Genomic DNA, 13,949 nt, shown 5'->3' with positions numbered 1-13,949 from the left:
TGGAAATCTGAAGACAGGGTCCCTCACCAGGGACTCTGGGATTATGAGGTGTTTCACCTCCTGAGCCTCAGTTTCTCTCTTAAGCATGTACCCAAGCTTGGAAAGTACTACCTTCAAGTAAGATCTCATTTAATCTTCACAGTGTCCCCAGGAGGGAAGTCTTGTTGTTATACCCAATTTACAGATGAAGAAACTGAGGCCTAGCAAGGTTCAGTGCCTGCACAAGGTCATAGATCTGGTGACAGGCCAGGATTTGACCCCAAGCCTGAGCTCTGGACCCCCATCCTGGCCTCTCTCCAGCTGGACCTTACCAAAGTTGGTGTGGGAGTGGGGGGTCCTCACTGCTCAGGCCCTCTGGCTCCAAGTTCATGTTCATTAGCGGACGCACCACCCTTCTTGTCAGGAGACCTTATGATGAATCATCAGTGAGTGAGGCCCTAGCTGAGCAAGCTCTTTAGTTCTACTTCCCCATCTGGAAGGACCCTTAGAGACAGACAACCAGCCCAGCCCTGTGACTGGCCAGATGGGGAGACTGAGGACCAAGACTGAGGGTCAAGAGCCAGAGGCAGAACCCAAGGCTGCACAGCATGTCTTGGTGTTGGTTGTCTTGGTGAAAGGCCCTAGAGCCCAGAGAAGCTGAGCACATTACCCAAGGTCACACAGCATGGCTGATGCTATCTCAGCTGGCCTAGGGGAGCAACCTCTGGCCAGGAGCATGGCCAGGAGCATATCCAGTTGGGAGGAAGCCCTGACCTCACCTGCACCTCTGTGCCCAGAAATACAAGAAGGCCAAGAACCCCACCCATGTGATCAATGCCTCCACTGCCCTGTTCACCTCTGGCAGCCACTGGGGTCCTCATCCCAGGATACAGAAGAGACAGGAAGCGCAGTGGTGTTGGAGACCCGTTTAATGTGGACACTCAAGGCCTGGGCAGAGTGGGGAGCATCCAGGAGTTGGGCAGGCAGGCATGGTGGGTGAGCCACTGGCCCACATCTGGCTCCAAGAGGGTATGCTGGGAGGTGGGGGCTGGCCTAGGCACACCAAAGGAAGTACCAGAAAGGTGGCCTAGGCAGGCAGAACCCCCAGGAGATCTGTCGGCCAGCCCTTGAGAAGGTATCTAAGCCAGGTGGTGAGTGTTCAGGCCAGAGCCTGACCCAGCAAGGCAGGGTTGGGGCCTGGCTGGGGGCTCCCAGAGCCTAGGGGCTGGCATCGCTGGGGGTCTCCCCAAGCTGCTGCTGGAACTCAAGGCGCGTCTGCCGGTTGGATTCAAGCAGTTCCTGGAGGCGGGCATGGAGGTGGTCATTCTTCTCCTCCAGGTGGTCCAGACAGGAGTTGATCTGGTCCAACATGGAGTTGATAGCGGCGTATTCTGGAAGGAAGGGGAAAGACAGTCAAGGTCCCATATTTCCTCAGGGCTCACAGGCACCCTCCCCACCACCACCATGTGCCAACCTGTCTCTAAAAGGGCTTCAGGCAAGTCCCTACTCCTTGAGCCTCACTGTCACCATCTGGAAAACGGGTGTATATCGAAAGAAAGGCATTGGAGAAATAGCTTAGTGTGCCATCTTTTTCTAGGGTTAGGGTGGTCATAGGGAGGTCAGGCAGACAGTGTCCAGCCTGGGAAGTCCTGCCAGGTCCCGAGTCTCTCTACTTCCTGCATCAACTGCCTAGAGGCCAGAGCCCATGCGCCTGAGTCGGGCAATGCAGGCCTCTGTCCCCAGGCAGACCCTACTCTCTAGCCCTGCCTGGCCCCCCTGCCCTCAGAACAGGGCTCCTGGCAGCCTCCCAGGCCCTGCTCCCTTCTCTCACCCCGCCTCCCCTGCCTGCTCCCTTCTCTCACTCCTGCCTTTGCCCACCTCAGGCCCCTTGAACCTGCTGTGGCCTCTGCCTGGAGTGTGCTGTGTCGTGTCTTCCTTCCCTCCTCTTCTCCTGGGGGAGCCCCACCCATCCTTCGAGTGTCAGCGCGGCTGTCACCCCAGCCTGAGTCAGGCCTCTATTCCTGACCCCCTGCTCTCACAGCTCCGTGGCCTTCACCTCCGGCTCGACTGCTGTGATCGGGTGCCGGTCTGTCTCCCCCAGCCGGTAGTGAGTGCTCTGCGAGAGGGGGCTTGTGTCCACTGCCGTCCCCCAGGGCCCTCACTGTCACACAGTGAGCGTTTGTTGAATGAATGGATGAATGAATGGAGCCTGACTTTCCAGCCTTCTGCCTTTTCTCAACTGACCCTGCCACCCTGAATGCTTCAACCACAACAGCCATTCAAGGACCAGCTCCAAATGCCTCTTCTTCCAAGAAGCCTTCCCTGGTCTCCATCAGAAACCATCACTCTCTCCTCCACTGACACTTCTGACCTGCCTCTCTCAGCAACACAGTGTCTCTTAGGAGCCAAGGTCTGGGCCTGTGCCCACTGCGGGACCCAGTTCTGAGCCAGCCCATGACTCAGATACACTCAGCTGCCAGCTTGGGACAAAGGGGAAGTGGCTGGCAGTGTGTGGGAATGGCCAGCGTCAGAAAAGAGTGTCTGGGATAAGGGTGCAAAGGTGTCTGCCTTCTGGGGGAAGGATACCCATTGCTCAGAGTTGTCCTAACTCACAGTGGACAGAGTCCTAGAAAGCCTCTATTGGATCTGAGTCCAACTCCCTTGTTGTACAAACGGGGAAACTGAGGTCCAAGAAGGAAGAGACCTGCCTAGGATCCTGCAGCTGGTTGGTGGTGCTAGCGGAGCAGGGGCCCTTGGGTTTCAGTCCCAGTTCCGCTCCATCCCAGCAAGTTACTGCACTTTTCTGGGAAAAGGGGACAAAGTGGGTTATTGTGAGACATCAAATACATATATCAAGAACTCAGGATCTGGCCACAGCAAGCACTTAGTAGATGGTCACTATTAGCAACATTTCATATTCTGGTTAAGAGACCCAAGTGGAGAGGAGGCTGGGGGAGGCGGGTGTCTCCACTCCTGGGGCTGAGCTTTGTCTGAGTTAAGTGTCAAGGGTACCTCTCAGTTCCAAGTCTTCGCCTTCCGTTGAGGACACCCTCCTCCTCTATGTCCTAAATCCTGTCAATCTGCCAACTTCCACTCAACATGACTCCTGGGAGGTCCTTCCGGATGGCCCATCACAGCTCCCAGCACCTCACCTGGCTGCTCTTCACCAGTGGAAGGGGGAACCCGGCAGCCCACAGCTTACCCCATTCACTCTACCTCTTTACTAATAAAAATGTAGATCTTGAGTGAGGAAGTGTTCTAAAATTGTTGTGGTCTTGATGGATGGGTGCACAACTGTGAATATCCTAAAACCCATGGAACTGTACAATTTAAATGAGTTAATTGTATAGTGTGTGAATTACCACTCAATAAAGCTGTTACCCAAAACAAAGCCAAAAGCAGAGTCTATACTTACCCCGCATTTACTAAGTCCTGACCTCTGAGTTAATACACTAATCTTTATTACACTAAAGGGACTAACCATTTACAGAACTCTTGCACGCTTGGAGCCTACTATTCATTCGTTTTCTCATTTAATCCTGATACATTTCAACGTAGGGGGACACTAAACCATTATTCTTATTTTACAGATGGGGAAACTGAGTCTCCAGAAGGTGAGAAGGGAGCTGATCTTTCTCTCTCCTTACCCAGCCTCCTTACCCACCCCCACCCCTTCCCCCGCGCAGTGCTGTGCCGGCAACATGATGCTGGGTAAGCAAGTCACATTCGCCAGGGCTCCAGACCACTACCAGAAAAGGTGGCTAGGGATGCTGACTCAGCAGGGCAGCACGCCCACCCAGATAGCCTCCCGTGCTAACCCAGGAGGGTCCACGCCCAGCTCCGCCCCCTTAGGAGTCCCCATCTCCACAGGGGCTGAAAGAGGTGGCTGAAGCAGGTTTTAATCCACCCCCCCGCCGCCAAAAGCGAATGATCCCTGAAGCGGCCTCAGTTTCCTCATCTGTAAAACAGGCTCGGCTGACCACAGTTCTTCAGGGCTGCGGTTTCCAGAGGCCAGCTCGCAGGTGCTCGCCCGGAATTTCAGGAAAGCGCCTGCAGCTCCGGACCCTCCCTGGGGCGGGGGATGGGAGGGCGCTGCAGTTTGTTGCCGGCCCCGATTCCCCCTCCCGGGAGGACATCCCCGAGAAACCAAACGTAGCTTCAGCAGCTCCCGCCAGCCCAGCCCAGCCCAGCCCACCCCGAGTCACCTGCTTCCCCGAAGCCGTCTTCCTCGCCTTCCGCGCCCGCCTCCACCGGCGTGCCCAGGTCCCCGTTGGGGCCCGACATTGCGGGCTCGGGCGCCGCAAGGGCCGCGCGACGATGGAATGCGGCGATGGTCTAGCCGACAGCCGGCGCGGGGCGGAAGGCGGAGGCGGTGAATGGAACTCCGAGCCGGAAGGGTGGAACGCCGCGGCGGAACACGCCGTGGCGGCCGGGGTCCGCCCTAAGGCGGAGCCCAGAGGCTGGAGCTCCGCCTCCACTGTGCCCTGCCTCCAGAACCCCGCCCCCGGCCGAGCGCAAGGCTCCGCCCCCAAAAGAGCCCCGCCCACACTCTGCCTCACAGTCGAGGTCCGCCCACTTTGGCCGGTTTCCCCAGGCCCGCCCCTGTCCTGGCGGCCAAGTTGGACCATCCAGGGCGACCTCCAGGAGAAACTTAGGCGGTGGAGGCTCGGCCTTCACGTCGGGCGAGCAACCTGGCACGAGGGCAGGGCAGCTGGGACCCCCACTCTTCCCTAGCTAGCCGGTGCCTCCCCATGGGCGAAATCTGAGACGCGTTTCTAAGGCCCCAATGTATAGAGCCTATAATTTTTGCAGTAGTCATATATGGATGTGAGAGTTGGACCATAAAAAAGGCTGAGCGCCGAAGAATTGATGCTTTCGAACTGCGGTGTTGGAGAAGACTTGAGAGTCCCTTGGACAGCAAGGAGATCAAACCAGTCACTCCTAAAGGAAATCAACCTTGAATATTCATTGGAAGGACTGATGCTGAAGCCGAAACTCCAATACTTGGGCCACCTGATGCCAAGAGCCGGCTCATTGGAAAAGACCCTGATGCTGGGAAAGATTGAAAGCAGGAGGAGAAGGGGAGGACAGAAGACAAGATGGTTGGATGGTATCACTGACTTGATCAATATGAGTTTGAGCCAGCTCCAGGAAATGGTGAAGGACAGGGAAGCCTGGCATGCTGCAGTCCATGGGGTTGCAGTTGGACACAACTGAGTGCCTGAACAACAACAACAATGTATAGGGACGATATCCATTCACAGCCTCCTCGAGAGTCATGGTCAGCAGAGTGCAGCTTGTGGCTGTCAATCAAGGAAGGCGTCGTGATAAGGTCTGCCCAGCTGCCATGATACCTTACCCTTTTTTTTTTTAACTTTTTATTTTTACTTTATTTTACTTTATAATACTGTATTGGTTTTGCCATACATTGACATGAATCCACCACGGGTGTACATGCGATCCCAAACATGAATCCCCCTCCCACCTCCCTCCCCACAACATCCCTCTGGGTCATCCCCGTGCACCAGCGGACTTTTGGACTCAGAGGGAGAGGGTGGGATGATTTGGGAGAATGGCATTGAAACATGTATACTATCATGTAAGAATCGAATCACCAGTCTATGTCCGATGGAGGATACAGCATGCTTGGGGCTGATACCTTACCCTTTTGACCAGCTTGGAAAGGGAGCCCTGTCCCAAATCATCCAGCCAGAAATTCTCTCTCCTGAGCTGGCCCCACAGGTGTGATCCTGGCCAAGGACACAGCTGAGTCAGGCTCATGTCCAGGGGAGAGGGGCTTACTTACTGGGACTCCTGTCACTGCAGCTGCTCCGAGGCCTGGTTCTGGTCTCACACTGGTAGTTCCTGCCAGAAGGCCATCCTTCAGGTGGGGGTCAGGCCCGGGTGTGTTCCCTGATGATAACAACGAGGAGGGATCCTCTCTGTCCCGGAAGCTGCCTTGCTGTTTCTCCTGAGGAGCGTGGAAGATGCAGTCATGTCCTGCAGTCAGCACCACCACTGACTTGCACGATGGCAGCCCACCTTCTCCCTGAACCAGGTGGAGTGGAGGCAAGGCCCATGCTGAACTAGGTGGGAACAATTGTAGTGAACAATCCCTCACCTGGGTCAGCTCACCCTCCTTGACTATAAGTGGTGGGTATCCCTCCCCCCATTCCCCTGCCTGCAGGCCTCCACTTACTCCCCACCACCTGTGGCTGGCCACACTCCCCAGCCCTCTCTGAAGGTACTGTGCCCATGGATGGAGCAGGGGGAAGGTAGCACCCAGGCACCTCTTCCACTGGAGAGGGAAGAGTCTTGGCTTCGGAAGGGTGCTGGGAGTGTGCCTGGGGAACTGGGCACTCAGATGGGTGCACATGTGGCATCAGGGGTCCCCGAGCAAGCTCCATGCATGAGCCTTCCCATCCACCTGCCATGTCTGTGTGGTGTGTATCCCTACGGGCGTTGGCATGTTTCTGGGAACCTGTATGTCTCTCTGAAGGTCTGCTGCTCCTTGTACCTAGGTATCCTCGTGTTTCACCCCTTGTCTGTGAACTCACACACAGAGTGGGCCCCTGTGACCCCAGGTATGATTTCACATCTGGGAAAAAACATGTGTTTTCCTTTGGGTGTCCTGTGCTTGGAAGGATACATATGTTTGGATTGCGCCAGCATGTCCACATGTGTGATCTGTGTTTCTGCCGTGTCTCTGCACACTTGTGTACTACACACAGACGCAGGTGTTTCTGTGCCCATCAGAGGACACAGGGCTCTTCTGTCTCAATGAAATACCATGGTCGCTGGGAGGGCCTCTCACCAGTCAGCCAAAGGCAGGTGCCCAGCGCTCCTTCCTCAGCCTTGCTCACGCCTGTGCCAGGCATTCAACCCCCTCTTTCCAGGGAGACAACCCAGCCCCAGAGAGTACCCCCTCTCCAACCCCAGGACTCCCATCCCGTCAGGGGAACCAGGCAGGGGAGGCCCTTGGCTTGTCCTCTTAGAAGGTGGACTCCATGGAGAACTGGGCACGGTCCCCACCATAGTATTCAAGGAATGGCCTTTCTTCTGGACCTGAGTGTATGCCTGGGGCCTGGGGCTAGAGATCTGGGCACAGGGAGGCAGGTGGGAGGAAAGGAGAGGAGAGCCCAGCCAAAGCCTCACCCCCAGGCAGCTGAGTGAGGGTGGGAGGATGGGGAGCTGGGTAGTGCAGGTGATGAAGCCCACTACCTGGCTGGCCCCTTCTCTACTCCCAGAAGCCAAAGCGAACCTGGACCCTGCCCACGCCACTCCTGTGGCCAAGGTCCACAAACCAGACCACAGGACAATGCAGCCGCTACCCCAGCCAGCCTCGATCAGAGGTGGGGACCTGTCTCTAGGGTCCCCGTTCACCTCTCACTCCCCACCTCACAAAGCCTGTCATTATCCTGTCCCCAAGCCCAGCGTGGCAGGCGGAATAGCAGTCCCCAGAGACAACTGGCTCCTAGTCCTTGGACCTCTAGAGTCCCTTAAACAGCACGGAGATCAAACCAGTCCATCCTAAAGGAAATCAACCCTGAATATTCATTGGAAGGACTGATGCTGAAACCAAAGCTCCAATACTTTGGCCACCCGATACAAAGTGCCAACTCATTAGAAAACACCCTGATGCTGTAAAAGACTGAGGGCAAGAAAGAAGGGGCAACAGAGAACAAGATGGTTGGATGGCATCACTGATTCAATGGACATGAATTTGAGCAAACTCTGGGAGATAGTGGAGGACAGAAGAGCCTGGTGTGCTTCGGTCCATGGGGTCACAAAGAGGTGGACACGACTTAGTGACTAAACAACAATGAATGCTTGGAACCAGTGAATGGTACCTTATTTGGGAAGGGGGCCTTTGCAGAGGTGACAATGTTAAGAATTTGAGAAGGAAATTATCCAGGATTAGCACAGTTCCAAAAGGTGACCCGGTGGGTGTGCAAGTCTGAGGGTGGAAAAGCCTGGGTTTCTTCAGAACCCCGCCTCTCCAGCCTCTGATCTTGCAAGTGGAAGAAGAGGCAGGGAGGGGGTTCCTGATGCCGATAAGGAGGGGCTCCAGCTCCGGCTTGTGGGTGAACAAGGGCTTGTCAGGCCCAGCCAAGTGGTGCGTGCAGGCCTGGAGTCCTTGAGTCTTCTAGAATCTGGATTCCTGGTGGCGTATTTGCCTCCCTGTAGCCCCCAGCTCTGCCCCTGGTGGTCTGGAGGTCATTATGGAGGGGAGGCGTGGGTGAGGACAGGACGCTGAATGGGCTCAGCATGGTCACAGCCACCCACCAGTGGGAGCCAGAGAGTGATCCCTGGGCCAACCAGGGGCAGGGAGGTTTGGCTATCAGAGGGGCAGGGGACCACGCCTGGCGACCTTCCCTCCCCTGGCACAGCCTCAGGCTGGGCGTGCCTCTGCCCCACCGACTGTGCACCCCTCCTGCCCTAGCTGCCATCTTCCAGCATCCACAGGGGTCCTGAGGAAGTTGGGGTGACAGCACCTCAGCCCTTGCAGCCTGCCTCCAGCTCCCCGGCCCTGGCTGAGCCCCTGTGGTGATGCCTATTGCAGGTGGCCGAATGTGGAAATGAGCTGTGGCCCCTTCAGTGTTTCTGCTGGGCACTCCTTGAAGTCAAGAGTCATGTGAGGCCTGCTGCTGGCCTGGGGTGGGGGGCTAGGAAGGGTCCAGCCAAAGCTGGCCATGGGCCCTGGGGCCGCCGTCTCTTGCTGAGGACCCCAGGGGCTCCAGGAGCCATGCCAACGTGAGCCCAGCCTTTGCCTGTCCTCCTCCCAATGGCCCAGGAATCCAGGAGCACAGAGTCAAGCAGCACGGACTGGGGGCGGGGCACGTGTTTATTTAGCAGGCAAGGCAGGGCTGCATCTTCGGGGCTGCAGGAACCACAGAAGGGTCTCTGGGCTCTCTCCTGTTACTGGTGTCCAGGCTGGTGGGGGGCTTAACTGGCTGCTGTGCCGGGCAAAGGCTGGTGTGAGGGGGGTGGGAGCAAAGAGAGACCGGAGGCACCTGAGAGGGAGATGGGAAAGCAGAGACAGCAACTGTCCTGGGTGAGGGGGCGCAAAGGTAGTTTGAGACCCCGGGCCTACTGCACCCCCCTGGCTCCCATCCGCCCCCCACCCAGCCGTACTCACTGCAGGCTCACTGGGCATCGATGCACCGGTCTGTGGGGGAGAGAGTCTGTCAGAATGGGCAGGTGTGTATGTGTGTGTGACTTCTGCCCACTGGGACGCCTGCCCTGCCCCTGGGCACCCCAGGCCCCAGCCTGGCCCAGCAACTGCTGATCTGGGGGTTCCCTTCAGGGACGGGAGCAGGGGTTTGGGAGGAAGGCCTGAGGATGAGCAGCTCGGGGGGACCCTGTTCTCCAGAGCAGGCCAGCGAGGCCCTGCCACACATCTGCTCGGGCACCAGGCCGCCACCTGTTTACCTGCTGAGCCCTGGCAGTTTCCTAGCTATGGGGGGCTGCTGGCTCCCTGGGCGGCCGTCTTGGAGGCCCCTGCCCAGGCCAGGCCGCCTGAAGACAAGGCCGCCTTTCAAGTGAGTGGTGAGCAGGCCTCAGGGAGAGGAGGAAAGGGGCCCCAGACAAGAGGGAGGGAGGGAGGAGGAAGTGGTCCCAGATGGTGAGGGCCTGGGTTGTAGGGGGAAGGGGCCCTGGGGCTGAGAGACTGGGAAAATTTGGACCTGGGCCTGAAATCCTCATCTGTCAAGGAGGAACACTTGGGGCCCAGATCCCTGGGTGCCCCACAGATCCCTGGGTTGGGGCAGGGTCTTCCTGAACCCAGAGTGGGTCCCAGAGAGGGGCTTCAGTGACTGAGCAGAGGGGCAGGCCCCTCCTCCGCCCCCCTTTCCCCGGGAGGCGGGGTGACAGCAGTGGGCCTGGACAGTCCGCACGGGCCATTACCAATCGGGACAGGGAAGATGATGTGGTCATCGGTGAGGCCCAGGGACTTGGCGAAGTTGATGAAGTTTTCCCTCACTTCAGGGGTCAGCTCCTTGGTCCTCCCTGTGGTCAAGGTGGCCAGCGGGCGGCCAGCAAACACTCTATAAACATTGCTGAACGTATGAACAAGGCCTCTGATCCCTTCCTCATGGAGGGTCTGCAGAAGGGCTTCCCTCCCTGGACCTCCCCGGCAGGGGCTCGGAGCTGAACTGGAGAGGACCTCTCCTGAACCGGAGAGGACCTGGGGGGCTGGGTGGGGGTGGGGGTGGGTCCCCGGGGTCGCGAGGGAAGGACCCACCGTAAAGGGTGATCTTGAAGTACCCCTGTTTCCTTTGAACCTTCTTGAAGTACACTATGGCAAACTGGTTGTAGTCGGTATTCACCACCCTCACGGTGTAGCTCCTTATCCCGGGGAAGCCTGCGGGGAAGATGGGAAGGACAGGGAGGGGTCAGCCTGCCCTGGGAGGAGGGAGCTGCTTGGTTCCCCACCTGTCTACAGGGGCTCTCCACGCAGAACAGCATCTGTGTGGAGGGGCGAGGAGGTCTGTGCCCCTTCTAGGAGGACCCTGCTCTCCCCACCTCCTGGAAGCCCAACCCCAGGGCCCACCTCCCTCAACACTCACTTCTAATATTGCCCAGGGTGAACTGGCCGGGCCGGGAGCTTGGGACAAAAGTTCTGATCCAATAGTCACAGCGCTCGTCCCTGTGGGCGAGAGATGGGTGAGTGAGGGCAGAGGGGACAGGGGCTTGCGTTCCTGGGGCTGGACATGGTGGGGGCCAGGGCTGCAGCTGGAGGGGCTGGGATTCTGACACCCCTGGTCTGGCCCAGCCCAAGACAGCCCATCCCCCGCCACAACAGGAGGTCCCCTCTCCACCAGCTCAGATGGGCCTCTGAGCCTACCTGTGGGTGTCCCTGCCTGGTCCACCCTGGGCCACCTGACCCTGCTCAGATCCTTCCTTTAGCACCCACTGTCTGTCTTTCCTTGGTGGTCTTCCCTACACACTGTCCCCGACCCCATTCCTCAGGTATTTATCCCCTACTCCTATCTCCCCTCTGCTGCTTCCCTGCCTGTAACCTCTCCTGGGGGGCTCACCCTCCAAAGTTCCAGTCTGTGCCATGCCAAGGACCCCTCTAGCTCCTGGATCAACCCTGACCTGAGTTCCACCCTCTCTCCTGGTACTCCAGAGCGTATCTCCCCAAACCCATTCTCCCTCTGCTTCTTGCTGCACACATGCTCCAGCCTCAGTCTCCCTTGGGTGCCAGAGGGGCTTGGTGTTCCTTGGCAGCCACCGTTTCTCTCTCCGCCACACCCAGAGGGACCCTGCTCAGACCCACTCCTCCCCAGATCACTTCTGCCCTGGTGTCTGAGGACCCTGGCAGTGTGTGGGCTGCCCCCCAGCCAAGCCACTTATCAGCTCCTGCTGGGTAGCTGGAGGATGACTTGCTGCTTCCTGAAGGAGTGCTTCCCTCTGACTCAGAGTCCACCAGCCCCTGCTATGGATGCTCCGTGCCTCCTTCCAAGGCAGAGTGGCTCCTTCAAGGCCCAGTTCTGGAGGCTACCTCCCTGTAAGCCCTCGATGAAGACCTGGGTGGGTCTCCAGGCTGGATTCAGGAGACCATCCAGGAGACCCCTCCTCTCTGTCTCTTGTTTCCTGATGCCTGTGTCCATGTCTGTTTGCACTGAAATGACCAATAAATGTTGATCTGATGAAGGAAGAGGGCTTCCCTGGTGGCTCAGCGGTAAAGAATCCCCCTGCCAATGCAGGAGATGCAGGTTTGATTCCTGGACTGGGAAGATCCCCTGAAGAAGGACGTGGCAACCCACTCCAGTATTCTTGCCTGGATAATCTCATGGACAGAGTAGCCTGGAGGGCTACAGTTCAAGGGGTCGCAAAGAGCTGGGCACGACTTAGTGACTAAACAACAGTGCAGGAGGAAATGAACCAATATTAATATCTGAGTCCACTGCGGAGCAGGAGGATGAGTAACTGCCTCTCCTCCGGTCAGCCCTTGACTGTGACATGAATCTGCCTCTAGACACTCAAGCAGCCCCTCGAGGCTCCCCCACTTTCCCCAAGGAGGTGGCAGCTCTCACCTTAACAGGATGGAGGTGACGTTGTAGCTGCCGTCTTCCTTCAGCTCGTAGTTGGAGGTGTACATCTTAAACTGGTCTTGCTCTTCCTTCTTAATTGCATTCCCTGCCACGCCTACGGCGTACCACTTCCCCTGGAACTACAGGGGGGGCTGTAATAGGCGGAACCCACAGACCACCCTAGGGCTCCCCTACGGCACTGTCCCTGCAGTCACCGCTGGCAGCTTGCCCCCGAGCCAGGAGCCCCTCTCACTGAGCAGCAGGCCTGGGACTGGGCATTCAGTTCCTGGATTGGTGAAGCCAGTGGGAGCTGGGGGAGGCCAGGCCAGGAGGGAGCCCTGTGGATGGTAGGGATGGGGTATCCCCACCCTGGGCCTCAGTTTCCTCCTCATGCAGAGGACTGAAGGTGTTCCTGTCATCCACTCACTACAGAGATGATGGGAGAGAGTGTGGATCTAGAGAAGGTCTGTGCAGGTGATCTTCTTGCCAGCAAGGTCAGGGTCAATGTGGGGCCATGGAGCCTGGCTTCCATCAGAGGGCCAGAGTGCAGGCTGAGCTGAATGAAGCCTGGGCATCCTGCCCTCGCAGGTTCGCTAAGACCCTTCACCTCCCGTCCCCTCTACTCACACGCTTCCCTGCCCGCCCCCTGCTGCTGTCCTTCCGGGGCCCTTACCTGGTCGGCCTGGAAGTTGGGCTGCAGCGGGATCCTGGACAGAGGTGGGGCCCGCAGCAGCCTGGGGCTGGAACTCCGGGCCTGGGTGTGCAGGGCCCCCAGGAGGGTGAAGCCCAGCCACAGGAGACCTATGGACATGGTTTCGGGGCAGAGGAGGCCGGCAGTCCAGGCAGCAGCTAAAGGAGGAAGCAAGTGAGCAGGCTCCCTGGGGGGACCCTATTTATGGTCCACCTGACCCATGGCCCACCCCGGGGTGGAGTGATTCAAATTTTGCCAAATCCCGGAAGGGTGAGGCAACTGCTAGCACTCCTGCTGAAACACCTGGCAAGATTTCTGCCCCTTTCCCCGCTGGTCAGGATTGGGCAAGACCAGGGGCAGAAGGCCAGGGGGTGGGGAGGGGACCTTCCCCAGAGCTCCGCAACTTCTGGCAGGGACAAGGGCTCCCTCCACACCCGCTCTGTGCCCCTTCCCTTCTCTCTGCTTGGCTCTGTACATGGTTGGTGGTCCCCGATCCAGAGGAGCTGTCATCTCTGGCTTCCAGGAGCCCCAGCTCAGCCCTAGCCCAAGTTGGGGAATGTGTGATGAGACTCCTGCTTCCAACCCCCCAGTGAAAATAGAGAATTACTCACGCTCGTAGCCCATGTAGTCAAATAGGCCTGGTTCTCAGAAGGGACAAGGAAGTATAGGGCAGCTGAGAGAATTCTAACCAGGAAGGACAGAGTGTGCGGTGTGAGCCCTGAGCTCTTGGAGCCCAGATCCTGCCCCCTGACCCCCCACCCAGGGAGCCCCACACCAGACCAGAGGCTGAAGGACACGCGTCTTCCTCGAGTCGGCCCCTCCTCTCCTCCAGCCCCTAAAGGACTTGGCCACTGCTGTGGGTCCAGTAGATGAGACCCCCAAGCTGGACACCAGAGCCCCACGTGTGGATGCTCAGCAAAGCAGAGCGTGGATGCTACAGTCCAGGCACCATGCTGCTGGGGGTGGGGGACAGCACAGGGTGAGCTTCTGCACTGAGTTGGGGGGCAAGGGGCTAGGGCCTGAGGGCAGGCTATCCACTGGGCTGCTCCGGACACCAAGTGCTTTGAGTCACAGGGAGTGCAAGGACTTGGTCTTGTCTTTTTATTTTTTTTTAAGATTTTTTTTTAAGGTGAACCATTTTTAGTCTTTAAAGTCTGTACTGTAACAAACAGTCACTTGTTACAGTTCTGCTTCTGTTTTATGTTTTGACTTTGGCTGAGAGAGGCATGCTGCAGGTGGGA

At 57.8% G+C, this 13,949-nt stretch overlaps 2 protein-coding genes across 2 annotated transcripts; both read right to left on the bottom strand.

Annotated features, from left to right (window-relative positions):
• Positions 1 to 890: 890 nt before the first annotated feature.
• Positions 891 to 4,392, bottom strand: BBLN (bublin coiled coil protein). The gene is made up of 2 exons (XM_052648982.1): positions 4,185 to 4,392; positions 891 to 1,370 (listed from the first exon to the last, which is right to left on the bottom strand). The coding sequence occupies exons 1-2, from the start codon at positions 4,261 to 4,263 to the stop codon at positions 1,198 to 1,200; spliced, it is 252 nt and encodes an 83-aa protein (XP_052504942.1). The 5' UTR covers positions 4,264 to 4,392; the 3' UTR covers positions 891 to 1,197.
• A 4,489-nt stretch (positions 4,393 to 8,881) lies between these two features.
• LCN2 (lipocalin 2) lies at positions 8,882 to 13,332 on the bottom strand. Its single transcript, XM_052649534.1, has 8 exons — positions 13,320 to 13,332; positions 12,691 to 12,866; positions 12,021 to 12,157; positions 10,548 to 10,627; positions 10,223 to 10,342; positions 9,886 to 9,987; positions 9,119 to 9,148; positions 8,882 to 8,993 (listed from the first exon to the last, which is right to left on the bottom strand). The coding sequence occupies exons 1-7, from the start codon at positions 13,330 to 13,332 to the stop codon at positions 9,126 to 9,128; spliced, it is 651 nt and encodes a 216-aa protein (XP_052505494.1). The 3' UTR covers positions 8,882 to 8,993; positions 9,119 to 9,125.
• Positions 13,333 to 13,949: the final 617 nt, after the last annotated feature.

Source organism: Budorcas taxicolor, chromosome 11 (genome assembly GCF_023091745.1).
Source record: "Budorcas taxicolor isolate Tak-1 chromosome 11, Takin1.1, whole genome shotgun sequence".
Classification (NCBI taxonomy): Eukaryota; Metazoa; Chordata; class Mammalia; order Artiodactyla; family Bovidae; genus Budorcas; species Budorcas taxicolor.
This window is presented reverse-complemented; position numbering and strand designations above follow the sequence as displayed.